The sequence below is a fragment of the Chaetura pelagica genome, unplaced genomic scaffold, assembly GCF_000747805.2.
Source record: "Chaetura pelagica isolate M959 unplaced genomic scaffold, ChaPel_1.0 scaffold92, whole genome shotgun sequence".
NCBI lineage: Eukaryota > Metazoa > Chordata > Aves > Apodiformes > Apodidae > Chaetura > Chaetura pelagica.
Genome location: NW_009952404.1, coordinates 586,441 through 597,387, shown reverse-complemented (window position 1 = coordinate 597,387; position 10,947 = coordinate 586,441). Strand labels below are relative to the sequence as shown.

The following is a 10,947-nucleotide window of genomic DNA, read 5'->3' as shown; positions in this document are numbered from 1 at the left end:
AGGTCTTTTGTGTAAACTTTAAAATTCTGAAAATCAATGTGAGTTAAAAGGAGAGATTAATTTTGCTCTGTTGTTGCTTTCCCTATGATACCATAAGGCTGAAAATAATGCCTCCTTCAAATTCTCTGTCTATGGTTTTTCCTTGTCCTAGAACAATTATGTAGGACTTGTAAAACAGGGGATATAGGACTAAAAGTACAGAAGGCAAGAAGACATACCCTGGTATAGTCAGTATTCAGCCCTACCTATTCACTCATAAAGTGAATGAAGGATGAGTCTTATTCCCAAACCCAGAGTTATATAAGTCTGCTTCTTTTAAAGGCAAATCATTATTCTTCTTTTGAGGTGACTCATCACTGTGTTGAAAATTTTTTCCTATCTAACCCACATGGCATGCACAGAAATACAGCTACCAGCTATAGCACTTCAAAGGGATAATAGAAACGACCAAACAGATAGGAAGAAGTCTCCTGGGAAAGACTAAGGGTTTTTTTTCACAACACTAGTTTAAAGTTTCTGATATTGCAGTACTTGCAATCTCTGTTTCCGAAGGAAAAGCTTCAGAAACAAAGTTTTGTTAATAGCTTCTTTCCTTATTGTTGTACTGCAGTGAGAGTTGTTTTCAGCAGGGGAAGCTGTAACCAGCAAAACCTTACCAAGCCAACAGATGCATTGTTCTCCTCTCTCTTTGGTTGTTGTTTAGATAGTTATGCAGTTGCAATTCCCTGGACAGAGAAAATGCAGTCTTACCCAAGATGACACTCAGTACTGCTGCATGAGTAAGAAGGGAGAGGGCTGAAGTGGAGTGGTGCTGGTGTATCTCCTCATTGTGTGCATTCACTTGAACATCACACCCACCTGCTCTCTACCAGCCCAGAGAACAGGAACTTCAAATGTAGGAAACTGTGACATAGAGCTGATAACTACCAAACCAAATGGCTCATCTCTTTATCATCTGCAAAGTGAATGCCCTGCTTTCCTTACTTGGACCCTGTGATACTCAGTAAACCTTCACTTGTATTGTGTCCTGTTTTTAATATTTTCTTTAATGTCAATGCACTTAAGCTGTATATTAGAAAGATATGATCTCATGTAATCACACTCTTTAAATATATACTTAAATGAATGTTTATGTTTGCCATTTATAATCTAGGCTCTCTAGATGTTAGTGTGAATGTTTATTCTGCAAAAATAAAATGTCAACAAAATAAATTATTCACTACTGCATATTCCGGTGCTCTGCGACAATATAAATATTTCACCTCATAACCCACCAAGCCCTTAGTAGAAGTAGTGCTGACACAGCAGGAGGTGCTGATTTACTGCAGAGGGATCCCTCAGACTTGTCTTGGAAATCAACAGAGACAGTAAGAGGTCATAGGAGCAAAATGAGAAAATCACAAAAGCATGTCTTAGCCCTTGTACTAAAAACAGGAGGCAGCATCCTTTAGGAAAACAATTGTTATTCATAGTAGTTCCTGTAAATTTGGTTTTGAAAAATAAAGTTTCTGTCAAACAATTCCTGAGTACATCCCCACACCCTCCTAGTCCATGAAACACGTCCTCAGCCTCACTTGTCCAACCCTTTCCACCTCCCCAATTCCAGTGTTTGCTCTAAACTGATATTGCTCCTTTGCTGCACACCAGCATACAAAGCTCATGCCTGCCTCTGGGATCCAGATCCTCCACACCACTCTGTCACTCTTCCCTGAGTTTCTTCCTGCTCCCCAGCAAGTGGCTACTGCTAGCCACAGACCCTGCTCAAAGCAGAAGCACCCCAGCCTAGCCACAGACCCTGCTCAAAGCAATACCTCAGTCTCCCTACTGGAATGAGCTGCAGTCCCCCACCAAGCTGCACCCAGCACCAAAGCCAATGAAGCAGGAGAGAGAAGCTGCCATGCCTGTCCACAAACATGAGCAGCTTTCTCCAGGAAAAAGCACTTCAGTGGGTGGGGGTCTGCAGCACCAAGAGTCCTGTCCCCAGGCACAAGCAGGACATCTCTTTGCTCACAGTCCCCAAAGTTACTTTCAACCATTCTCCCCCTGCCAAGAAACTCTTTCTGGCTTGTTCTCTTCCTAAGGCTTTTGCCTCTCTGCACCTTTTAATGTGTACTCCTAATACTTTTTATCCTTTTCACTTCACGCTTCATCCACCATCATCTTCAAATTGCTTAGCTACTCAGCAACAAATCACCCTTCACCCCCCTAATACTTATTGTTCAGCCCAGCTACCATCAGGCCTTGCTATCCCACAACTTTCCCAGAGAATATGAATACGGGATATTCTCATTTGCAAGAGAGATGAGCAGCTGGCATGTCAACCAGCTTCAGGGAGATCTAGGATTACTCACAAATCAAATAAGGTGTCCAGCAATAGCACTAGGTAAATGGGAATTGCTTGATGTTGTGCTGCATTTCTCAAGCAATTTCTTCAGAAATATTTCCGTGAGTTTCTCCCACAGTTTGTGTCTCACGAGATCAGTGCAGAGAATTTGGAGAGGACTTCGGCAAAGAGTTTCCCCCATGGCCTTCCCTTCTGTTTCTGTGTTCTCAGGATACTTTGCTGTTCATAGCTGCTGTCACGTGTCACTGACATGTCCCACCAGGCATTTGCAAGAAGACAGTGTGCTGTACCAGCCATTTTTCCATATCAGATCAGCCAGTGCATGCCCCACAGACAGATTCTCCCCCTAGACATACATGCATTATTGCCTTCTTTTCACTGAAGACATAAGAGTACATGAGAAAGCATTTAGTGACAGAATCTGAGTATCAGAAAGGAAAACAGCAGCAGATGAAAATAAGCTTAGGACTGGGAAGCTCCATGGCTTATTGTCGGAGTTATAGGTGCTGATTGCTCCTGCTGCTGCTGCTGTTGCTGCTACTGATTATTATTATTATTGCTGCTGTTGTTGTTGCTAAATTAAAATGAATGGCAACTGGACAAAGAAGTGGGAAATTTCCACTGATATCTTACACTGTCACTCAGCTTCAGATTTGTCTCTACCGATAACCAAAGCCAAAGTCTTTTCCTCAGAGGGGAGATAAGCCTGCTTTTAAAGGAAGTGATTTCCAGATGCTTTCAACATTCAGCACATACATCAAGTCCTACTAACAAAAGTTTATCTTTCAGCCCAGAATTTAAGATTCCTATCAAAAAGTATAATCACATTAACTAGCAGCAGTATAGTATTTTATCTTACAGTTTTATATTACTTTTTATCAGAATTCTATTAAGGCTACATATATATATTTTTTTTCACAGTGTTATAAAACTTGAACTATTTCACTGAAGTAAACTGAGGTGATTTATACTGAGTAATTCTTCATTCTGATAGAGTAACGCTGTATTTCTCAGGAAAAAAGCAAAGCATGATATCTGTGTTTAATACTTGCACTTGCTCAGCTCTCTCTGATTTGCAGAAAATTTTACTAACAGAATTAAAAACAGGCCCTTAGACTTATTTTTAATACATTGATCGGTATTTCACTATTTGGGTTGCATCTTTGAACCTGAAGGTGCAGTTGACAGAGAAGGCATCTGATCAGTGGGATGAAAAGTTGCAGAATCCCTGTTTTCATACCAAAATCCAACAGTATGTTCCACTCCAGTATCCCAAGGGTGGGAGAGTTACTTGTGTAATTATGGTTTGAGTGAGTGCTTTACAGGAATGGGGTATTTAGAGATTTTCTGTATGCATTAAAGAATAAAGCCAGAATCAACTTTGGTGGAAACATATATCCTTAAGGCAATTTATGATTTTTATTTTTCAAGAAAGTAAATTTGACTGTGATTAATGTATGTTTCAGGTAAAAAAAAGAAAATAACCTCCACAGCTATTTTATCTCAGTACAAAATCAATAAAATAACCTTGTCTTGGGAATATAGGCTAGCATATAACCCTGAGAAGTGCAACAAATTGAACAAAGTACCTCTTTCTTGTCCTCTGAGGAAAAAAAAAAAAAAAAAAAAAAAAAAAGAGCTGTACAGAAAACTTCTCTATGGAGATCCCCAGTGACATATGCACTCCAATATCATAGAATCATAGAATGGTTTCTGTTGGAAGGGACCTTAAAGATCATCTAGTTCCAACCCTCTGCCATGGGCAGGGACATCTCCCACTAGACCAGGTTGCTTGACGTCCTATCCAGCCTGGCTTTGAACACTTCAAGACAGGGGGCATCCACAACTTCTCTGTGCAACCTGTCTCAGCGTCTCACCACCCTCCAAGTAAAGAACTCCTTCCTAAAATCTACTCTTCAATTTGAAACCATTTCCCCTCATGTCCTGGTTTGAGCCAGGATGAAGCCAATTTTTCTTTTTACTGATTTTTTTTTCCTTCAGTAAGCTTTCTTGTAACCAGCAACAGTGTGTTCTGCTAGGCTGATAAGACAGTGGAATGTTTTTCTAACTACTGAGGCTTCAAGGCTGCACCTGCACTCTGCCGGCTCAGACACTATGGGGAGATTTGTGACCCCCTCGGAGGAGGCTGAGTTAGATGGACAGCAAAATTGGCCAAAGATATTCCATTCCATATATCCACGTAAGCTAAAAGGAAGGTCAGAGATCACAGAAGACAACTTCCTTCCTTCTTCTTCTCCCCTTCTCTTCCGTCCACGGCCGGTGTCCAGGGAGGACTCTGTTCATCCATCACCGTCGACCCTTAGGCTCGAGATCTCCTGACCCCCATAACTCTCTGCTTTCTCCAGCAGCAGCTTCGGGATTCCTCGGGACTCTTCCCAGTTCAGGGAAGTGCTGTGGGAGTTGCTGGGGTGGGGGGAGGCAAGAGGCTTTTGCCCATACCTGAATCTATCTGTATATAATTGTATATATTTTCTTGTATGATTCATTAGTGTTTTAATTAAAGCTGTGTAGTTTAGTTTTCAATCCAGCCAAGTCTCTCTCTTTTTCTCTCTCTCCTTCCCTACCTGGGTTGGGGGGAGGGGGGATCGAGAGCATTGTTGTCGGACCTGAGTCAAACTGTGACACCTCATCCCATCCCTACATGCCCGTTTCAAAAGTCCCTCCTTAGCTTTCCCATAGCCACTTCAGGTGCTGGAAAGTTGCTAGAAGGTCTCCCCAGAGACTCCTCTTCTACCAACACTTCCTAATATTAAAAATAATTCTGCATCACATACATTGAGTATTGATTTTTACACACAAATGTCAATTCACAATCATGCTTTTGCAAACACAAATACAATCTAGGTTTATGATATCAATTTATTTATTTTGAAAATTTCAATTTCTTCCTTTGCAACATTTAAATTTCCCCAGTAATCTAAGGACCATCTGTAATCTGGGCCAACAACAGTCTGGATCCTTTAAAACACATTTCCAGATGCTTGACATATATAGCAAATCTCTTCAAGATAATGCACACAGAGGAATCATAACAGCTGCTGGTGCACACAGCTGCCAGCACCACTGGACAAAAGAAAGGCACAAAGAAGAACCACAGTGGAAAAATTGTCTTCAAAAAAGTGATACATTTTTTGAATGATACCAAAACTCCCTGCAACATCACCACTGTATTCATTAGAAATCACTGGGAAGACACATACTCTACATTAACAGGACTCAAGTATCTTTATGTTAATTCATAAGACAAGTTTCTGATGTAAGTGATGTGAAAAGAGAAAGAGCTGGCTTCATTAAACTTGTCCCTGTACTTGAGTAAATCCTTTGCAGTATAACTCCTTTTTCACAGAAGGTGGCTGGAAGTACTAGGGATTTAACTGAGTCAGACGGAGTTAGGAAAGCCAATGCAGTCACCTTGGTCAGCCTCAACTGGGACTCCCACCCATACCTTCTTCCCTTGGGCCCATGAGCTCCACTTCAGCACAGATCTGGAGCTCCAGACTCCTGTCTACCATTGACCTTGTCTCTTGGATGGATGATGAGCCCATGCTGCAGCCTTGTCTCCAGTCAACTCTCTGGTACCATCTCTTCTTGCTTAACACACTTTCTGGGATGGACCTTAGGCTTGGTTCACCCCCTTGCTGTGCCTGGGGCTGACAAAAGGCTCCACTATCAGGCACTGGTGCTGCCTGCTGTGTGCAGAATTGTGGAGCTGTGCCCCACTTGTGAGGATACTGGCCGCACAGGGATCACCCTTGGCTCCCAATTTTGTGATAAGAATGGTCTTCACAGGCAGACCAGCTGAAAAAGGAAATCTAAGAAAATGCTCAGAGATTGGGATTAAGTAATTCAGAGGCCACTCTCTATTATCTTTGAAAGGTTATGATGATCCAGGAAGGCCCTTGAGGACTCAACAAAATCAAACGTCACTCTCAGCTTCAAGAAAAAGATTTGGAGAACTACAGGCTGGTCAGTCACATGTTAATCCTTTGGAAGGTGATACAGCAAATACTCCTGGAAGCTGTTCCCAGACATATGAAGGACAAAAAACTGGGAGTAATCAGCATGAATTTATGAAGGGGAAATGATGCCTGACCAGCCTGGCACTTGTACAACAAAATTACTAGCTTGGTAGATGAGGGGAGAGCAATGTATGTTGTTTGGCAAAGCTTTTGATGTGACATTCCACAACAACCTCACAAACTGAGGAAGCATGAACTAGAGAAGTGAATGGTATTGTGGACAGAAAACTGGCTGAAGTGCTAGATTTAAACGGTTATGGTAAGCACCACAAGGTCCACCTGGAGGCCAGTCTCCAGTGGTGTATCCCAAGAGAAAATACCAGGAATAACATTGAATTATTGAAAACTTGAATGTTTATTGATGGTCAGACAGCATCTTTGGCAAGTTTGTAGACAATAAAAAATTGGGAGAAGCGGTTGATGCACAAGATGGCTGTGCTGTCATTCAGAAGGACCGTCCAGGCCAGAGAAATAGACCAACACAAATCTTAAGAAGTTCAACAAAGGGAAATGAGAAGTTTCATATTTAGGGAGGAATAATCCCACACACCAGTACAAGCTGGAAAACAACTTTGTAGAAAAGCAGCTGGGGTTCCTGGTAGACAAACTGAACCTGAGTCAGCAATGTGCCCTTGAGATAAGACATGGCCAACAGCACCCTGAGCTGCATTAGGCAGAGCATCCTCCATAGGTTGAGGGAGAAGGTGATCCTTTCCCTCTTATTAGCCATGGTGAAATACATATGAAGTGCTATGTTCAGTTCTGGACTACTCAGTCACATGAGAATACTGGAGCGAGTCCTACACAAGGAACATGAAGATCAAGGGATGAAGCACACACATCATGAAACAACAGGCAGGGCTCTGCAACATAAAATCACATCACTAGGCTTTCATGCTAAGTGAAGTTCTGTGAGGTAAATCCACTGTCTGCCTCTGAGCTCTGATGCCTACTAAGCTAATTTGCTATCTAGCATTTTGTAGATTTTCAGTATTAACTCTACTGTATTAAACGGGAGATGGTCTAAAAGAGCCTTAGGGCAGCATTTTACATCACAAGATGAACAGTTTCAATCCACAGCAAATATTTCAGAAGTCTGTTAGTAGCTCACATATGCTTTTCCTCCTCTTTTGCCTCAAGCCTTCAGCTCCTAGGACATGTCTCAAAAGAATCAATACATGAAAATCGATACAACTGCAATAATCCTAACAGCTTTTAGCAAAGGAAAAAAGACTGCATATTTTAGCTGGTGATTCCAGCTATCCACATAGGCATTTTTAATGTGAAGAAATTTACAGTACCCATGTTAAGTGGGAAAATTGCTCCTAGATATCTTGAAGGTCCATCCATCCTTTGAAACCTACTATAACACCACTACATCCATAGTCCCTCTGAGCCCTCAGATGCAAGATCTCCATCAAGCAGTCATTATCCATGTGTAATCTCTACCCTCTGAAATATAAGGTTAAGATTTAGTATCACCTCAGATAGCCTCAGACTGAATCAGTTAGGTAACGTGTTATACAGCAGTTGGAAAGTTGAGAAGCGTGTTACATTGTTACACAGCTCTCCAGCTTACTATGTGTCACAAAAAACACAGCTTAAGCTAAAATAGAAAGTGTTGCAAACAGTATGAAACACTTGAGAAACACTGTCTTTAATATTACTGTGAGTATACAGTTTCTACAGCACTACAGCTATAGCTGGTTCACATCATAATCTGATAGGAAAAAACCCCAACAGCTGTTTGGAACACTTAGTTGAATGTTTCAGCTCCAAATTACACTTTTAGTGTAATGTAGTCCTGTTTGACAACTAATATAGAGATATTGAGTATTATTTCCCCTCGCATCTCTGTGTAAAGAAAGGGGAGGAAAGAAAGATACCAATTTTAAACACTAATAATTTTATATGGCAAGCAAAGAAACACAACTGGGATAGAGCTAGTATTTTTCAATACTCTGCTCAAAAACAGGAAAGAAGGAATGGAGTGGAAAAAAAAAAAAAAAAGGAAGCTGGGGGAAATGAAGTTCATCACATTTATTAAAGCATTAGAACAGCTGTGCAGTGCTGTTTCACTGTATGGAAAAGTTTTTGTGTGTGGAAGTTCCTTCAGTCTGGTCTGCAGTCTGTGAAAGCCAATGGAAAACCCTTTCAAAGATCAGAGTGTACACTGGTACTTCAGTAATAGCTACATATGGCTGCACTGTAGCTGTGAACTCCCTTCACATTCCTGGAACCTTCAATACATACTGCTACCATCATGTTTCTGACAACTAACTGTAGGCAGTCAAAACAACTTCTGCCAGTTTGAGTTTGTTGAGTGTTTACTACAGGAAGGGGTCTAGGACAATATACTGCCACCATCTTCCCACCAGAACCTCATGGTTCATTCAGCCCCTCCGTGTAGCAACACGTGACCCCTTCCTGCTTCCCCCTCTCCACCGCCCTGCATTGCGGAAGAATTCTGCCATCACCACACTTTAGAAAAGGAAGTGGAAGCTCTGTAAATGCATCTTTGCTGATTCAGGCTTTGGGGTAGAGGATGAAAATTACCGTGGGTACGTGGGGGTCCTCGTACTTAAGATCTTTCAGGCTATGTTTATTTCACTGTGTAGTTCACTGGGTCTACAGAGCAAAACAGGTAGTGACCAAAGCTTGGGATATTTTCCTTCTGAATGTCTCTAGGCCTGCTTCATGGACTAAATACCCATTACAGATCAAAGGACATCTTCTAGTTTAGTCTTTTACGAAAGGAATCCACTCTGCTCTACCGTTTTCCTAAAATGAGAATGAAAACATGGTAAAAGGACAATCCACTTTGAAGCCATGCTCCTTATGCTAACTGAAATAGTGATGGAGAAGCACTCTAGGCATGCTTTAATAAAGAGTCTGAAGAAGTGCAGGAGATAGCTCTGTTGTGCTAGTTCTTTCTACTTGTCTGTTAATGGTCCATCACCAGGCACTGTTACTAAAAGCAAGCAGAATATCTTTCTGGTACCTATCATCAAAATTAGCAATGAAAAGGAGGAGAATAATCCAATTTCAGAAGAGCAGATCAAAGCAGAGAGTCCATAGTACATTTACTGTGACTGTGTATTTAGTAGCAAAGAGAAAATCTGTCCTTGACATTCTACAAAAGATTGTCAAGGGAATTCAGTAATTTAAGTCTCCTTACAGAGTTGATAGGACTCTCCTATCTTACAGGAAAACCATAATTAAGTAAATTAATTTAAAATTACTGCAATGTTTTCTTCAGAATTTACAAGACTTTCTGCAAAACTATGGCCTTAGCTTTAGATTCAAACAAAAGAGGACAGTGCTACAATATGATGTGCTTTTTCTCACACATCAGGGTTTAAGTGGAAGCAATGGGATAAGTACACCAGACAATAAGGGGCACAGAAAGGAAATGGTTCCAATCCTAAGAAAATGCACGTTTGACTTTTGAACCAAATGCAAAGGCAATGGTCTGAAGATCATGCACAGGAATGAAGAAGTAATGGGTATACCAGACATATTTGATGGAAATGCTGAGCTCTAGCCCTTTGCTCCACACCAAGAGGCAGTAAAAAAGCATACTTAGAATGATTACACAAACTGGACCACTAAGTACATAGAGTAAATAGTTTTCATTCGTAATACAAATGCAGACCTCTGTATACCCGTTAGTACTGGTGGAAGACAACTCTTTTCTCTCCCATCCTCCCTATCCCTCTAAAGACATTCTCAAGCAACCAAGCAGAAGGAAAAGAAGAAGAGGCAATAATAGAAGGATCACTGAAACGTAGGTTAAAGTTAATGACCTTTTACACTTTTTGAAATCAGCCATGTTTGTGTCAACTCTACACTGCTGAAAGTGGTCATTAAATACAACAGCAAAAGCAAGAGCTCCACGTTTTCCCCCAAACCCAACGTCTAACAAATGAACTCTGATAATGGATGTGCATCTTAAGGACAGCAGACACCATTGCTCACAACAAATGACAAGAAACCCTGAAGATTACTTCTTGATGCATTTAATTTCTTTTGCTATATTCTAAGAACTAGGGTATCACAAAGTGTAAGGTACACATTGTAACAGGACTAACAGGACTCCAGTTGGATCAGGTAAAAATGGGTTACAAAATATTAGGAAAAGCAATAACAAAAAATACAAACAACCTCATCCAGTCACGTATCAGCTGCAAATCCAAATTCTGAAACCCTTGAAAATCAGTCCCAGGAAAAGTTCACGGCTGCTCTTTCAAAAGAAGGACATTCCATTTCTAGGAGACTAAAAGTGGAGGAATCTCCCATGCCAACCCTCTACTTGATCTTTGTTGCCTGAAAGGTAAACTGCATCCTTGATGTATGCACCGAGGTGACCTGGGTCGCATTGCTCTGTTAGGACTTGTCGCTGGGAGGTTTCTTCTTAGCTTCCACATCCTTCTTGAACTCTTCAAGCTTCTTTGCTATGTTAGGAATCTTCCAAGATAAAAACAAAACAAACAAACAACAACAAAACAACAACAACAACACACAAATTAACAAAAAATCCTGAGCTTCATGAGCCTCAGCAGG

At 41.0% G+C, this 10,947-nt stretch overlaps 1 protein-coding gene across 1 annotated transcript in view; it reads right to left on the bottom strand.

Moving 5' to 3' along the window:
• Positions 1 to 10,387: 10,387 nt before the first annotated feature.
• Positions 10,388 to 10,947, bottom strand: part of LOC104398157 (chromosome unknown open reading frame, human C7orf73) — a 60,423-nt gene continuing 59,863 nt past the window's right edge. Inside the window, exon 3 of the mRNA XM_010008208.1 lies at positions 10,388 to 10,851. Within this exon, the coding sequence (XP_010006510.1) occupies positions 10,771 to 10,851 (81 nt within the window). The 3' untranslated portion in view covers positions 10,388 to 10,770. The remainder of the gene's footprint in view (positions 10,852 to 10,947) is intronic.